Raw genomic sequence first — 17955 nt, forward strand, 5'->3', positions numbered from 1 at the left:
ATCTGAAACCTGGGTTTTTATGCCCCCTTAAGTCAGGGATTCTTAACATTTTTGTGTCATGGAATCCTTTGTGTGCCTAGTGAAGCCTATGGATCCCTTCTCAGAATCATGTTTTTAAATGCATAAAATAAAATATATAAGATTACAAAGGGAAACATTTTTGTATATAGCTACCAAAATGTTTTTTAAAAAAGCAAACAAGTTCACAGACCCTAGTTTAAGAACCCCAGCCCCTAAATATTCACTGACTTAGCCACCTGCAAAATGCCAATATTCAAATTAAGAACAAGTTTTCCCAGATTGTTTCTAGAAACTAAATTCATCTGTTTCTTAGATTTCCACATATCTTTTTTTTAAATCTCTGTCAATTGTGTCAGAACAGATGTAAAAAAGAAACCACCACAGTAAAGCAATAGCTAAAAACTAATTTCATTGATGCATTTTTAAGCATTATCAAATGATTTTGAGCGCAACTTTGGAAAGGTTTTAAACCTTTTTAATCATGTTTTAAAATGCATTAATTAAATTAGTTTAGCCTGTGGCCTTTATTATATTATCAGTTCTCAATTATATAGATTCTGAATGTTAAGTCTATGTTGGTTATAAGCAGCAGGGAGAAAAAAATTGTAACTGAGAAGAGAGACACATTCATCCTGATTTTATCTGAATGGGTTCTAAGAGGCCCTAAAAAAATGCTACCTTGATCTCTTAAAATAATGCAACAGATAACCCTTGTTGTAATAATACAACTGATAAACCTTGTACACAGTTGGTGCTTAATAAATGAGAGAAGAGCCTGCCAGAAAGTCAAGATGGGATTGCTATTATCAGTGCTTTTAATTTTTTTTTTCCTCTTCTCTTATACGCTTTTCTCTTGGACTTTTCCTCCACACTCCCCCACCCTTTACGCCCCCCCAAAACTGCTGCCAAATTCTGTACAACCAGTCCTGAAATAGAATATAAACATTAAATATGTTTGTTGTAATTGTGATCTCACTAAAATCTAAGCCTTGGGCATCTACTTTTTTTTTTTTTTTAGATTTCAGAAGTAGTATTTAAGTGATGACTTGGAGTAATTTGTTCATTCTTCTGTCAGTGTAATTTACAAGGCAATGGCAGATAAACATAGCTATACAAGATTCATTTATGGTGACACAATGGCAGATATACAGAGCAGAACCCTGCCTATGAGATAAAGTGGACTGAGTGACTTATGCAGTAATTAGGGGATAATTGTCATTAACCTCGCAAACAGTAGTTTACCCATATTGTTTAAAAGGCTCCAGGATGCGTAATGACAAGGTAATCTGTCAAAGCGCTAGGGGGAAATATTAATAAGATTTGTGCAAGCCTGGATAGAAAATATGCAGAAAGCCGCCACATTAAGCTAATTGGTGGATGAATATACACTTGTAAAAGTGCTTCTAATGGCACGTTTGCTGCTCTCCAAATGACTACCGTTAATGTGGAGAAGTGGGCTGCTTGGAAAGTCAGGACTGCTGGGACAAGAGGGTATTAAGGCATGCAGACACAGTTATTATTACCTTGTGTTCAGTAATGTCTTCTTTTTTTTTACATTCTTAGTTTTTGTTGTAATAATATGTACTGATTATTTATTATATGTTTGTACTTTCTAATTATTTAAATTTTCTCAGTCACATACCAACTTATATTCTCCTTTATTTTTAGGCCTAGCAAATAACATACATGAATCTTTACAGAGGCATAAATATATTCTTAGGAACAAAAACTGTGTATGAGTATACAAAAGTATGTCTATATAATATATGTGCAATTGTACATGTGTGTGTTGACACTATACATGCTCAGAGATAAATTGAATATTAGCAATCAAAAGAGGATATTCATCAACAGCCTTTGTGTATGTATTACAAGCAATAATGTGTAGTTCCCTAATGAATGCTAAAGCAGGAAATTAATCTTTGTCTTCTGCTGCTGTTCTTGTACCCAGAGTAGAACACAGCTGAATCTCCTAATATATCTTTCTGTCCAATCACTCACTCAGGTATCTTCCTGAATATGTTTGATGAACTATCATTACCATTTTAGCTATCTGGTGAGTTTCTTCCTCCCTCATTTCTTTTTCCCTTGCTCCCCAACAACCAAATGAATATGTTAAAAAATTTTCTTTCTAGCTTTAGATTGTTAGAATGGACTGACTGTGGGAACTAGAATCATTTACATTAGTCTTAGAAATTCTATGTTAGCATGAAGAATATTGGTCACATGGCTAAAACCTAGATGACTCCATGAACTAAAGTTGCGACTTTGACACTGGGATTTTTGTTGGACCTTTGTCTTGGATGCATAATCATTTTCATTCTGAAATCACACTTCGACTTCTTAAGCAACTTCACTGAATGAGTAAAAGGTCCCTTGACTTCTTCTGGTCATTAGGAGTTTAAAATCTAATACTAAAACACTGAGCACAGAAATACTTTAGTCGTGCATACAGCCTCAGTAACAATCACTAGCACGAACTTGGGAGATACCAGGTAAACATTGAAGAAAGAATCCACTGATATCCCTCCCCTTCCATTTCCTTTTATACTTTCTGCTGTACTGAGTCACATGCACATTTAACCCACAAAAATCAAGGATTCAGCAACTGTTTCAGCAGATTTAACACTCATGGGTATGGAGTGTGCACATGTGTATTGTGGAGTCTTAATGGTCTCTACAAGACTGTAACTTTCCCTTATTGAATTACCATTACCCTCCGGAAGTTGAGGGTTAACTGACAGCTTGTGATATTTCTGGACCTGTCTTTCTGAGGTTCTTTTAGCTTTCTCCCCCTGAGTTTTGCAGGCACTGCTTAAGTGGTGACTGTTTTTCAGGGATGACTTTCACATAAACTAAATACCAGTTGTTTGTTGTTCATTAGTTTCAGACGCCTCATGACCCCATTTGAGATTTTCATGTCAAAGATACTGAAGTGGTTTGCCATTTCCTTCTCCAGCTCATTTTACGGAAGAGGAAATTGAGGCAGGTGGGGTTAAATGCCTTGCCCAGGGTCATGCAGTAAGTGTGAGACCGGATTTGAATTCAGATCTTTCTGACTCCCAGCCTGGTGAGCCACTTAGCTGCTCAAATAGCAGTAGTCTATCTAAATTTCAAAATGAATAGCAGAAACTTATAAGATAGTAGGATTTAGATCTGAAGGAAACTTTTAAGATCCAGTCCAATCACTTCATTTCATTTATTTAATGATTTATTATAAATTTAATCTTGTTCATCACTATGTCTAATTAGGCTTCTTTTGCAGGTGTCTATGTTTTAAAATGTATTTCAGTGCACAAAAAGCCATAACTTTTTAGCTGTTCCATTTAAGTATCCATCAGGACAATCTATCAGTTTATTCCCATTAATGTTTCCTCTTCTATTGTTATAATTAAGAGTACTCTGTTTTTCTGGTTCTGCTTTTTCTCCAAATTATTTCATAAAAGTCTTTCTAGATTTAATTATTTTCATCATACTTGTTTTTCTTAACTATATTGCTGTAATCTATAATATTAATGTGTCACAATTTATTTAATGATTCTTCATATTTTACTTCATATTTAACTGAGACCTAGTGGGCGGTTTATGACTTATCCAAGATCATAGATGTAGTAAAATGAGGATGACCCAGAATTCAAACCTAGGTCCAATGATGCTATTTCCAATTCTCTTTCTAGGACATCTGTAAGATGAAGTACTAGGATTAGCTCAAGGCCCACCCTTCTGAATCCTTAATCTCGTAATTCTATTATCATTTAAGTATTAATCATCTGGGACACAGAATTTATTTAATAATCAAGAAAGTCAGTGGAAATGTATAGAAAGTCTTTAATAAGGTTAATAATGGCCTTAGGAGTAAATTTTCTGACCCTTCTCAGGTTGATGAGACTGTAGCTTCACAATACCGAGATAGAAAACTAAAAAGGTTTTTCTTTTTAAATTAATGACTTACTGACATCATTTAAGTTATTTGATTTCAACCATGATTCTTCTAAATTCATATCAGCTGCTATATATAAATTGATAATATCATAGAATTTTAGAGATTAATCAAATCTTAAAAGAGTATATGGTTTAACCCAATCATTATGCAAGTGAGGAAATTGAGGTCCAGAGACCAGAATTAACTTATCCAAAGTCACACAGAAAATCAGTTGCTGAACTGAGACTAGAACTCTGGCCTTCCTGAGTGGGGAAAGAAAGTTTATAAATAGAGGAGCCTTTCTAACGCTTTTGCTCAAGCTATATGGGAAGAATGTTTATAATTTGACAAAAAGAATGCAACAAAAGAATTAATTTTCTTTGTATACAGATATGATTTTCTTTTTTTTTTTAACAGATAACCTATATTTATTTATTTCTCAGTCCATGTCCATGGAGAAAATTTGTATGGTCATTTTTAATCTATACCAGCTAAAAAAAATTCCTGGATATAGAGAGGAAATCCTGACAGGCCTTTAATAGAGCTTAGCTGGAGCCTCTATGATTAAATATGTTGTAACCCCACAGTGATCTATCATAATCATAATTTTTAAAATAAAAATGCTGTACAGACTGTTACTGAGGGAAAAAAAGTGATAGTACTTTATGAATTATATATTCTTATCAGGTCCATAATCAAGAGCATTCTATAACAAAGTGAATATTTTATCAAAAGTCAAACAATATGTTTTAAAAATCACAGGAAGCATTTAAAGCTAGTGCCCTGGCATTTCAATAATGTTATCTTAGTTACAGAAGAGGTAGGATGTTGGGGGGAAGATCAGGGGGATGGTAGTGTACATTTTTTAGAATCTGTATTTAATTTATCATTGCCTCTGTGTGTATATGCATACATACAAAATATACATATATATTTTAAGAAAGATTTTTTTTCTCTGACAAAATATTTTCAAATATAGACAGTGAAAAGAAAAAGTTATCTTTAATATAAAAGCAAAAGAAATCCAAACTTTTGGGGCACCTGGAAAGTCTTCTGTCATCCTTAAATGATAGCTTCTTCCTTCTTCTGTCAACCATCTTTAAATGTTGTATTCCTCAAAACTTTTTATCTCATCCAAGGAGAGACATTCCTTGACTTTGTACATTTTTTCACAAGTAATTATGATATGCTTCACCTCATTATACCACCATTCTTCAAGGTCAAGCATTTTGAATGCTATAATAACAGTGATTTATAATGGGGTTAATGTACAGTAGAAAGGAGCCAAGAAAGAGAAAAGTGTTCCCACTCTCAGTTATAAGGCTCTGTGTATTTGTAATAAGGAGCCTTTTTTGAATGATGGTCCTTAGGTGAAAACAAATAGAAGATTTTCTTAAATCTGTTTTTTAGTGGTACCATGTTAGCTATGCAAAATGCAGGTTTTCATTTCTAGGCAGAACGTTATTTAATGCAGGATCCGTCTGAATACTTCAACAGTCCACTGAGCAGTATATACCCCTTTAGCATTTATTTCTCTTTGGGAAAAGAGGGTAGGGGTGGAAAGTCTTTTAAATCACAGCTCTTTGTAGGCTGGACATATTGAATTTAGCATCAGCTGCTGTATAATCACAGCAAGCTAGTGTCTACCTCTCTCTGATGTTTGCAAGCACTTTCGTTAACAAAGCTAGCTTTGGGTCGATGGGAAAAGCATTTATAGAGGATGTCCTCCAGGAAGATGTTTGTGTGGCTAAATGTTAACCAGTAAAATCTATGCACTTGCTTTGTTTGTGGGGTGGTATATCTCCCCTTTGTGCAACACCCAGAGAACACTTTTTTTCCCTGAGAATACCGCTGTCTCAGACTGGTTAAGAATGAGTATATGGCAGTTCAACATTTTATTGAGAAGTAAATTGATGCTCCTGAGAAATCCAGAAAAATATATAAGTGCCTGAATCATGGAAATTAGGTAGGGATTTCATTACCAAAAACAAATGTTGATTTTTATTTATTTTTGTGTGTTTATGTGTAGAGTCTTAATTTAAACCATTTGTTATAATCATGGTATGAATGAATACATTTCAGCCTGCTTACAGATACTGTAGTTGTTTCAACTGGCCTCCTAGAAACATTACCCTGAAATGCTACAAAAGACAGAATTGCATAAAACAGTTTCATGAGAACAGGGAATGGTATAATTTTGTTTACTTCCTCAACAAAACTTGTTGAATATATGTTGTATATGTGATGTTGCACCTCTATAAGTCAGTTTTCCAGCAAGCGATACATGTTTAATGTAAATTTTCTCAAATAAATATGACTGCCAAGTTGTTTTCCCACATAATTTCAAGTGTTTCTCAGAAATTATCAAAACAGTGCTCGAAAACATTCCCCGAGTATTTCCCAGAATCTGCCATTTTTTTTTGTTTTAACCTTTTTTAATTCATCTCCCTTTATATATATGTATATATATGTATTCCTTTACTACTATAACACACATGTGCACATTTACTCCTTCTTGGTTGTGCCAAGCACTAAATTAGAGAGATAAAAATAGTCTAGCAGAAAAAAGGGAAAGAAATTAATTGACTCAGAGTAATGGAGAAGATACAGATGTTAAGCTTTTCACCCCCCCAAAAAATGTAAGAGTGACCTGATTCCAGAATGAAAATTCAGAGTTGAAAGGTCTGCTTTATATGCATAGGCTTATCCCAATGACTAAAATAGATAACAAGTGGGAGAAGGTAGAAAGAGAGGGCTGAAAGGTTTTAGAATTAATTATAACTTTTTTTAAAATATCAGATGTAGTGCTCAAAGTCCCTCAAGAAATAAAAACTCAACCTTCCTTCCTTTTCTTCCACGGATGACCTCCCCCAAACTCCCCACCAGACACATCACACATAACTGGGCCTGTCTGACTCATAAATGTTATTGTGAACTTTGTGTTTGAGTTCCAGTCTAATCTATTAAGTTGATGGAGTGCCCCTGTTCATATCATCTGAAATAATCATTCTGAGCCCATCACTTGTTTTTGATGTGACCCAGAAGTTAGATGATATGCATTCTAACTTCTGGGTCACATCCAGACACATTTCCTACTAACCTATAGGTCAGGAAAAAGCCAAGAGAGAGGCAAGTCAAAGAGGATTAGTTGTTACTGCTCTTCATAGACATTCACGCTCAGAGATAAAAACAGAAAGACAAATTATAGATGTGTGTGTGTGTATCTAGAGGTACGTTAGTACTTAGACAGAATAGGAACATAGCAGTATTATGCTTTCATGTGTTTCTGGTGTTAGTAGCAAATGAAAAGGAACTGGGATGGTTAGACTTGGGAACAGTAAATATTAATGATTATATATCATGTGAAACTAGAAGGAAATTTTAGATATCTTGCTTATAACCCAGTGGGATTTGCATTTTTAAAAGAGTCTCACCAATTATAAAATCCATTAGCAACTACTCTTAAAGTTAAGCCACCGCTGTGTGTTGGGCTATAAGCTTTCTGATGTGTTCATTTCCACTGTCTTGATATTTGGATCAATCATTAGGGAGAAGAGAAAGAAAATACAAATTTGAAAATTTTGTCATGAAAAATGTAGATGGTGGACTATGATTGAATGGTTTGTGGGAAGAAAAAAATTCTCTGCGAGAAATTGTCAGAAATAAAAATCAATAAGATTACACAAGACATAAAGAATGTTTTGCAAAGTTCTAATCTGGTGCTTATGTAGTCAGAGAGATTCCCATACTTGTGATTTAATTAAAAGGGCTAGAGTCTATCAAATGGATAATGCATTAAATATTTTTTATAAAAAGAACATTTCAAGCCTTAAAGCTAAAAAAAAAAATCCACCCTAGATGAATAGAGTTTAGCAGTTCTTTTAAGAATTTTCCTTTTAAGCATGGCTTAAATTGAACTAGGTAGAAGTAGTGACAATATAACATGGTAAATATGATCAAAAAAGCTTACATTTATATAGTGCTTTAAGGTTTGCAAAGCACTTTACATGCATTATTTCATTTGACCCTCAGGGCAGGGTAGTCCTGTGAGATAGGTTCTAGAAATTATCCCTGTTTTACATATAAGGAAAAATGAAGGATCAGAGGCATTAATATGTGCCTAGTATTATGCAGTTGTTAAGTGTTGGGAGGCAAAATTCGCATCTAGGTCTTGCAGACTCTGTGTCCAGCAGTTTACCTATTATGCCATGCTGACTTTCTATTGAGATTATATTAGAATATGAAAGGATTTATTTCAGAAGTCTGTACCACATCATGCAAATCATTTTCATACTGCTGAATGATTCATAGACTGATATAATAGGGAGATTGGAAAGCTCAACCACATAAGCGTCTTCTTTTTCACTCATAGATAATAAAGAAATCTATTTCTTTATGTAGATGAACATGGATACTCTGCAAATATACATGCTTAGACTAAAGCTTTAAGCCAAGATCTCAGCAAGATCTCCACTAATTTTAGAATCACAGAATGTCAGAGCTGGAAAAGACCTTGAAGATGAGTTCATCCAAACTTTTCTAATTTTATAGTGAGGCCCAGGAAGAAGTCACTTTCTCACAACCATGTAACTAACTAGATAGTAGTAGATTAAATTACAAATCCTATGGCTGTTTCACTTCCCCTGTGTTTCAGTTTATTTTTCTGTGAAATGGGGTAGGAATAATCATACTTTTACCCTCTGATTCATAGGGTTTTGATGAGGAAAACTTGTAAAACTTAAAGGACTACATAAATGTAAATTGTTAGGATTGTTATTATAGCATAACTATATCGCCACTGTCCAAAGAGAGCCTGACATCCAGAACTCAAGAAGACCATCTCTTTCAATGATATATCTTTCAACAGACATTTTTATATGCCTACTTTGTATAAGGCCCCGTGCTAGACATTGGAGGTGTAAAGACAGAAGAGAACACTAGAAAGAATTCTGAATTCAGAATCAGAGATTCAACCCTGCCACTTATTACTACTTATGTGACCCTGGACAATGGGCCTCAGTTTCCTCATTTGTATATGAGGAAGTGGAACTAGATGAACTAACATTCCATTCAGCTCTAAAGTTATGATTCTATGGTACAAACCCTGCCTTCAAGAAGTTTACATTCTAATGAGGAAGAGGGGATATAGTCGCCTAAATAACTATAATAGAGAAGGATGAATAAGGGGTACAGTGGGGAGGGGAGGGTTTGTGTTCATCAGGAACTATGGGGTGAGGGTGGCAGGGTTAACAGAGAGCAAGTACTTGAAAACTTGGTTGGGCCTTGAAAGAAGGGGAAAGACTTTAATTAATAGATGAGTGCGAAAGGAGTCAATTCCATAAGCAGGAGGTAGCATGATTGAAAGCACAGAGACAGAAGAATGTAGGACAGAAAACTGGCATCCTAAGCTAATGGTCAGGTTTGATGAAAGTATCCTGTACTGGTGAGAAGAAATAGTGCCCTGGAAAACAATGGAGTCATTCATGTGTTTGACTGGATTTCTATCAATATGCCCTGAAATGGATTGCCTGACATTACACTGCAGAATTTTTAAGTCCTACCTCCAGGCAAATCTCATAGTTACCAGCCAGAATGAAAGTGTGAAATGCTTTTTAATGTATATTTAACAACAGATAGTCTAGTGATTACTGATGTGTATTCTCAGTGGACTTTCCCTTTGCTATCCAAATAGATGTTAAGAGTCAACATTTTTATACATTTATGCTTCCTAAAACCTAGTGCATGTTTACTTTTTAAATATCTGTAACTGTCATTGATAACAAAATATTTGTAAAGAGTCAAATGTTTTTGCATCTGAATCACAGGATTTTAATCAATTTCTTCTAACAGAGTACAGCCACCTTTCTTAGCTTTTTAATTTTTTTTTCATTTTTACAAACTGCCTTTTTTGCTGGCTTTTATTACATGATACTAAAATATTGCCCACACACACACACACACACACACACACACACACACACACACAATCCCAGAGTAGTGGGTGGGAGATTTTTTGGGTGGTATTTTAGTCATTCTTTTAGTTCAAAATTCTGTGGACTTACTTAAAGAATTTTTTATCATTGAATCCAGTATGATGTCTGCTCACATTTAAGGAATAGATTCCACAGAATGAGCTTAATTCCTTCCTATGGTGTCACCCTTTAATAAGGATTAAGGTACCATTTTCTGCATTTACTGTGGGTTGCTCAGCAAGAGTTCACGTCTTATACTAATGTATGCTAAATAGTTGCATAGTACATAGATCACTGTTGTTAAAATAGCAGTATTGAAGGCATTTTAGATCACAGAGCCCCGGTGGTCTAAATTTTGTTTGCCTTGACATTATTAAACTCAATCTGTTTCTCTAACTGTGACTCTAATTACTACATTTGCATGGCAGAAAAGTTTGCTTTGTGGGTCGACTTCAATTTACAGTGCTTGCATGTTGTTTTCTTCACGCATTGTTCCATGAGCAGACAGCAGAGCACCTTCAATTGAATTTAATAATTATGCAGAATCAATAAGTTTTTGTGTTTGTCTTTGTTGTTTCTTTGATGTGGTCTCTAGGATGCTGCTGGCAAGGTGCTAGACCGCTGGGCCATCATGTCCCGAGAAGAAGAGATTATTACCCTTCAGCAGTTTCTGCGGTTTGGAGAAACCAAATCCATTGTAGAGCTGATGGCGATTCAAGAGAAAGAAGGGCAGGCTGTTGCCATACCATCTTCAAAGACAGATTCAGATATAAGGACTTTTATTGAAAGCAATAATCGCACCAGGAGTCCAAGTCTCCTTGCTCACCTGGAAAACAGCAATCCTTCCAGCATTCATCATTTTGAAAACATCCCCAACAGCCTTGCATTCTTGCTTCCATTCCAGTACATAAATCCAGTCTCTGCCCCACTACTTGGGTTACCCCCAAATGGTTTGCTGCTGGAGCAGCCAGGACTAAGGCTTCGGGAGCCTAGCCTTTCAACCCAGAATGAATATAATGAAAGCAGCGAGTCAGAAGTTTCTCCCACGCCTTATAAGAATGAGCAAACACCCAATAGAAATGCTCTGACTAGCATCACCAATGTGGAGCCCAAAACAGAGCCACCCTGTGTGTCCCCCATTCAGACTTCTGCCCCAATCAGTGATTTAGCCAAACCTGAGCACACAAAAAGTTCCTTCCGGATTCACCGAATGAGAAGGATGGGCTCAGCTTCTAGGAAAGGGAGAGTGTTTTGTAATGCATGTGGAAAAACTTTCTATGATAAAGGTACTCTCAAAATTCATTATAATGCAGTTCACCTGAAGATCAAACACCGATGTACTATCGAAGGCTGCAACATGGTCTTCAGCTCCCTTCGAAGTCGCAATCGCCACAGTGCAAACCCCAATCCCCGCCTCCACATGCCTATGCTAAGGAATAACCGAGACAAAGATTTAATCCGGGCTACATCAGGAGCTGCCACCCCCGTCATAGCAAGTACTAAATCAAATCTCACTCTCACAAGCCCTGGCCGACCTCCAATGGGTTTTACCACTCCCCCACTTGACCCTGTCTTACAGAATCCTCTCCCTAGCCAACTGGTGTTTTCTGGGTTAAAGACTGTCCAGCCTGTTCCTCCATTTTATAGAAGCTTGCTCACCCCTGGAGAAATGGTGAGCCCTCCAACCTCACTTCCCACCAGCCCCATCATACCAGCTAGCAGTGCTGTGGAGCAGCACCCTCCACCTCCCTCTGAGCCAGCAGTCTCAGTGATGGTGATGGCCACTCATGAACCCAGCGCTGACTTGGCCCCCAAAAAGAAACCTCGAAAGTCAAGCATGCCTGTTAAGATTGAAAAGGAAATTATCGATACTGCTGATGAGTTTGATGATGAAGATGATGAGCCCAATGACAGTGGAGCTGTGGTCAATGACATGAGCCATGACAATCATTGCCATTCCCATGATGAGATGAGTCCAGGGTTGTCTGTGAAAGATTTTTCCAAGCACAGTCGGAGCCGGTGTATCTCCAGGACAGAAATAAGAAGGGCAGACAGTATGACTTCAGAAGACCAAGAACATGAGAGGGACTATGAAAATGAGTCTGAGTCTTCTGAGCCAAAGTTGTGCGAGGAATCTATGGAAGCGGATGACCGCATGCACAGTGAAGGGAATGAAAAAGCCATGATGAATAATGAAAGACCTGATGAAAATCACAATGAGCCCTCTCACCAGGATGTAATTAAGGTGAAGGAAGAGTTTACAGATCCCACATATGACATGTTTTACATGAGCCAATATGGACTGTATAACGGAGGCAGTGCTAGTATGGCTGCCCTTCATGACAGTTTCACGTCATCTTTGAACTATGGCAGCCCTCAAAAGTTCTCCCCAGAAGGTGACTTGTGTTCTAGCCCAGACCCCAAGATATGTTATGTGTGCAAGAAGAGTTTCAAAAGCTCCTACAGCGTGAAGCTACACTACAGGAACGTTCACTTAAAAGAGATGCATGTCTGCACAGTGGCCGGCTGTAATGCTGCCTTCCCCTCACGGCGAAGCAGAGACAGGTCAGTAAATCTCCATTGACTGCTGCTGCTGTGTGGTTCAGTAATGTTGGACTTAACGTAAGAAAATCCAGCTTAAGGTGTTTTTGAAGCATTATAGAGATTGCCCACGGTGATCAAATGACAACCATGTAACCATGATAATGAAAGATTGTCGCAGTTGGTGTTTGTTGTGTATTAGCATGCAGAATCATATGCCATTTTGCCCAGTGATGCACGCCATTATTTTGTGTGCTTTGTGTATATGTGTGTTTCCATGCATCCAGGTGTGTATAATTACACATGTACACAACACCCTTCCCTTCCCATATAACTTCACTTAGAAGCCGCAGCTTCTGTTTCATATATATAATTGCTTTTCCCTGTGGCTTTTTAATTAAATAAATATATTATCTTCATACACACATATCTATCCAATATAGAAACAGAAATTTACGGATGGAAAGAACCATAGGTCCAGGACATCGGGACACCCTGCATCTCCGTAGGTATAACCAGAAATGTTATGATTCCTTAAATGGGTATTCGTTGTGTCCTTGATTTTTTTTAATTAGTAAAAATATTTGAGAAAATGGGACAGAAGAAATCTTTAGACTAGGGATTTGGGGGTGGGTTGTTTTTTTTAAAAATAATATTAATTTCTTTCATGTACTGGGGTAGTGGAAATAATGCTGGAATAGGAGCCAGCAGATGTGTGATCTAGCCCAGCCTCTACTACTAACTAGCCGTATGGTTTTAGATAAGTAGCTTAACCTGATGAGCTGAAGTTTCCTCATCTGTGGAATCAAGGGTTGGATTCTATGAATCTCTCATGCACAGTTAATTAACTGCAATGAGAGTCATGCATAGAAGGGAGGGGAAACCCCTATACAGTTTTAGGATCAGTTAGACTATATTATACCCAGCCTTCAGATGACATCACACTGTAGCTATGTTGCTTCAATACTGAAACAGTTGGGTTTAAACAGAAGCAGCTGGTCCTAAACCTCTTAGGCTTTTTATACAATATTCTTTTTTATTCCTAAAGAAAATGTAATATAAATGGAATTTGTCAAGGTGGTCAATGGTGGGGTAAAACAGTTACACCATACTTGTGGAAATAAGCTGGTGAACAGATTGTTTACATAATGCAGTATTCCTACTACAGTCATAGTGGTTGGTTCTTGTTATTAGATTAAAAGTGGTTCATCAGTTGTGTGAATTTTCCTATTTTTTAAAAAGAAAATATTACAATGTGGTTAAAAAAAAAAGCAATAGATATAGAAGAAGGAAATTAGACTCAGTTAACAGGTTGCCAAATAGCCACCCATTTCCTAAAGCTTGTCTAGGTCAATTTGTTGGTTTGAGATTTTCTGCAGAGTACAAAACAAAATGAAAGATTATCTGACAGATAGACCTTTTTGTCCATTAGGTTTTTTCCCCCAACATCCATAACAGTGGATTTTAAAAAGTCAAATAGTCCCTATTTTAAAGGAATAAAATCAGAACCAAGAAAAGCAAAAGCTTTTCCATTAGCCACTCTTTATCAGGATAGAGCATGAAGAGAAGCCCTTCCTTGTCTTTGAAAGACTTTTCTCCTTCCACCTACACCCCATTCTGTAAAAATTGGTTGTAGTCTCTTATGCAGATTTTCCTTATCTGTTGCTTTTTATATTCCCAGCATATGTAGATAAGACTGATTAACTTTGAATATGAAAGAGTTTGTCTCTTTGATGTCCAAGCTGGCATCTCAGATTTGTGATTCATATGTTGTTTATTGCTTTACAATGGTGAATGTTTGTTTGAGATGTCACACTAGGAATAATGAAATTAGCTTCATTATATAAATGTCTTTGGACATTTATTAACAAAAAAGGCCATTATGAAAACCTGCATAAAGTTGATGAAGATGAAATATTTGAAGATTAGTCGAAAGTTAACCTAATTTATAAGAATCTTTATCGTGATTTCTGAAAAACGTGTTAAGACATATCATTAGAATAAATGACACTAGGATAAAAGGGCCACACACCTAAAGACTAGGATGGTGACTTACATGAAATCACATGCATGCATACTCTCCTTTTTATGTCACAAATAAGTTCCTCTTTGCAATTTCATTTATCTTAAACATTTGTTGGTAACGAATCTAGTTGTTTATTTCAAAGACCAAACACTGATGGTTGACCAGTTACTTAAAGGTCAGATCAGTCTTTTAGATAACTTCATTTAAGTTGGGACCATAAGTTAATACTACTAGAACATTTTAGGTTGGTGTAATTTTCTACAAAATGAGAAACCATTTTTTCTCTGGAATTTAAAAAAAAAAGTTTTTGTCACTCATGTGAAATATCACCCAGAATTAACCACCTTATAGAAGTTTTCTAGGAGGCAGCTAGGTGGCGCAGAGGGTAGAGTACCGGCCGTGGATTTAGGAGGACCTGAGTTCAAATCCAGCTTCAGACACATAATACTTACTAGCTGTGGGACCCTGGGCAAGTCACTTAACCTCATTGCCTAGCCCCCCCCCCCCAAAAAAAAGAAGTTTTCTCATTACCTATAAAATAGTTTATTTTTAAAATTATTTAAAATAAGACTAAAAAGGGGTGGAACAAAATTGTTTTTTATTTGCACCAAAGACTTTTGTTTAGTTGTTTAAAAAAACAAAAACAACTAAACAAAAGATGTATTTATCTTTTGACCCTTTGGGGGCTCCTAATATTCTTGGTTCCTTAGAAAACTGGCTTTTCATTTTTAATGTTTCTAACTGTGTAAATAAAGCTTAGCGACTCAGTAGTTCTACACAGGTAGCCATGAGGAATGATGCTAGTGAGGAACATAACAGCTCTCTCCATTCATCACATGGGATCATTATCGCTGAAACTTGAGTAACAAAAATGGCTGTTGATAGTACTGTCTCATTTAATTCCTAGGTTATCACCTCCTACTTCTTCAGGGAGATGGTTTGATCTCTTACTCACTTTACCGCACAGACCTTGTTCACTTTTGACTGGCTTCTAAAGACAACAATTCTCACCTCGCAGGCTTTCCTTTTTCCTTCCCTTCTAGCTTATTAGTCATGGAACTCCCAGGGAACCAGTGGCTAGAATTTCTTTCAAAAGTGTCCTGAGTCCAAGAAAGACAAGTTTTCTTATCATCCCTCTGAGCCGTGACCCTTCCCAAGCAGAAAGCCTCCTCTCCCTTTAATCCTACTCTCCTTAGGCCCATTTCTTTTCACTCCCTAGAGACTCAGGTCTTCCATCCTTCGCTCTACAGTTTCTTCCTTGTGCAAATAAAGCATTAGAGGAGATTTTGATTGGAGGTTGTAGTAGGGAAAACACAGAGACTACAGGATACCTGAAGTATAACTAACAAAAATCCTAGTAACAGCACTTTTCCTGCTTGTCATGTTCATAACCTTGTCTTCTGAGGATCCCAAAGTATCTTACAAAAGTAATTCATTAGTCCTCCTAGGACTCTTCTGAGATAATCATATGATAGGTATTAGTATTCCTGATTTATAGGCAGGAATGGCCATGGAGAGACTGAGACAAAGATTTTTCCTCCTTGAGGAAATAATGTATGTGGAGTTTGGTAATTAGTCAGCAAAGACTTAATACCCTTGTTACTTAAAAATATCTCTTACTAAGCCTCTAGGCCATGTAAGAATGACAGTCTGGTGAAGTAGAAAGAACTTTGAACATGAGGTCAGAAGACTTAAGTTCAAATCTAGGCACTGACAATTATGAGCTATGGTACCTTAAATAAGTTACCACCTTTGAACTGAAATTTCCTCATCTATAAAATGGGGAAAATAATACATGTACTACCTAAGTCACAGAGTAGTTTTTGTACTTTATAATAAAATATTATATATATAGATATATATATATATCTATATATATATCTTATACAGGTGTGATCTATTAAACCACTTTAGAGAGAGAGGGGTTCATTTTAAAAAGAAAGAGAATGGAAGCGAGAAAAAGAAAGAAAAAGAGAGAGGGAGAGGAAAGTGGATGCTAGGTGCATTTCCTGCAGGGAGAGAATTATAAACAAGATGTCCTAGAAATCCTTCAGTGGGCAAGAGGGAACAAATGTTCATTTAATGACAGGAATTTAAGGTAACTGGAAAGAGAACTTTTCAGCCTTGCCTTTAATAATAGTTGTTAAGAAATTAGAGTGAGCTATCTATCACACAAGGCTATGAAATCTCCTTCAGTGCATCACTTTGAAAATCACATAGAGAACTACCTAGCTGCTGGAGAGACACAACCAGGGTGCAAGTGGCAATTAGTCTACAATTTGTTACGGTAACACTAAATCTTTTACATAGAAAAAAAAATGAGTAGGACAGACCCAGACTCTCTGTTCCTGTCATCTCCGTTGCTGAAATGCTATTCTGCTGCTTGGGAGCAGGAAAGTAGACTCTGTCGCCTATTAAGGTCTTTGTTAAATGTCATTCCTATGTTGATCAGATTCAATACTGCACCCCAAGATATAGGTACAGAAAATTGACTCCTTGGGACAGCAAAATTATGAATAGATGGGCCGAACTCACTATCTCAGGGAAATTTTCTTGAAGAAGGCATAATAAAGCTAACTGAGTTGAGTTCAGTGTTTTTTAAATTTCTTATCATCTGGCTTTGGTTTAGCTCCCCATGAAATGATAGCTGAGTGGTAGTGAATCATCTGTACTGAAAATACCACATTAGTGAATTACATACATTTTTTTGTGGGGGGAAAAACAGACTCCTGGCCTCTTTTCTACAAATCTCTATCATTAGATAAAATATTAAAATCTATTTTACATGTGATTGGCAACTTAAAATTTTCAGAACTAAAAAGAAGACTCAGTTGCAGAGGAACCAGTTTGATCTCCATAGGGAGAAATGTGTTTCTCTGTTCTCTCTTTCCCACCCTGGGTGGGTTTTGAAAAGTGGAGAAGCGTACAATCTTTACTGTTGCTTTTCTTGAGGAATAGTAGCCATTAATTGTTGAAAGGTTCATCTTACATTTTCTCAGAAAAGTAAGCATATATTCTTCAAGGTGTGAGAAAGGTGACTTAACCACTCTTAGGCCAAATAATATTTGCTCAAGGTGATTGATAAATAAATATCCGACAAGTATTGGTGCCAAGCATGAGCCTGGCTTTTGATTGCTAGTTAAATCAGACCAGATTTAAACATGTAAACTTCTTGATTTGTATGGAGCAAGACATCTGTATTTGGTTTATTAAAACCTGCTGATCTCTCCAGAACTAAATTTGTTCCCCTGTAGGCCTCTAGGTAGCTGCAGCTAAAAAGCAGAGACTATACTTTTTTGCTTGTCTGATTACCTGACTCTCAGCCCTGTACAGGTGTGCTTGAATAAATTAACATGACATACCTCTGATGAGCCACTGCATACATTAACAGCAGAGGTGAAGATGTGAACACCGTGCTACCTGCCTCCTGTTTACCACCTTCTCTTCAGCTCAGTAGTATCCATTTTTCATCT

The 17955-nt window shown here is 36.6% G+C and overlaps 1 protein-coding gene across 4 annotated transcripts in view; it reads left to right on the top strand.

The window, feature by feature from the left end:
* The window catches only part of BNC2 (basonuclin 2), a 320122-nt gene that overhangs the window by 289997 nt on the left and 12170 nt on the right, over positions 1-17955 (top strand). For 2 of the 4 annotated variants that reach the window (XM_027863030.1, XM_027863029.1), the window contains exons 4-5: positions 10511-12480; positions 12900-12965. In XM_027863030.1, the coding sequence (XP_027718831.1) occupies positions 10511-12480; positions 12900-12965 (2036 nt within the window). The remainder of the gene's footprint in view (positions 1-10510; positions 12481-12899; positions 12966-17955) is intronic. The other 2 variants (XM_027863031.1, XM_027863032.1) reach the window with 1 other exon arrangement.

Source organism: Vombatus ursinus, unplaced genomic scaffold (genome assembly GCF_900497805.2).
Source record: "Vombatus ursinus unplaced genomic scaffold, bare-nosed wombat genome assembly UNPS02014770.1, whole genome shotgun sequence".
Taxonomy (NCBI): domain Eukaryota; kingdom Metazoa; phylum Chordata; class Mammalia; order Diprotodontia; family Vombatidae; genus Vombatus; species Vombatus ursinus.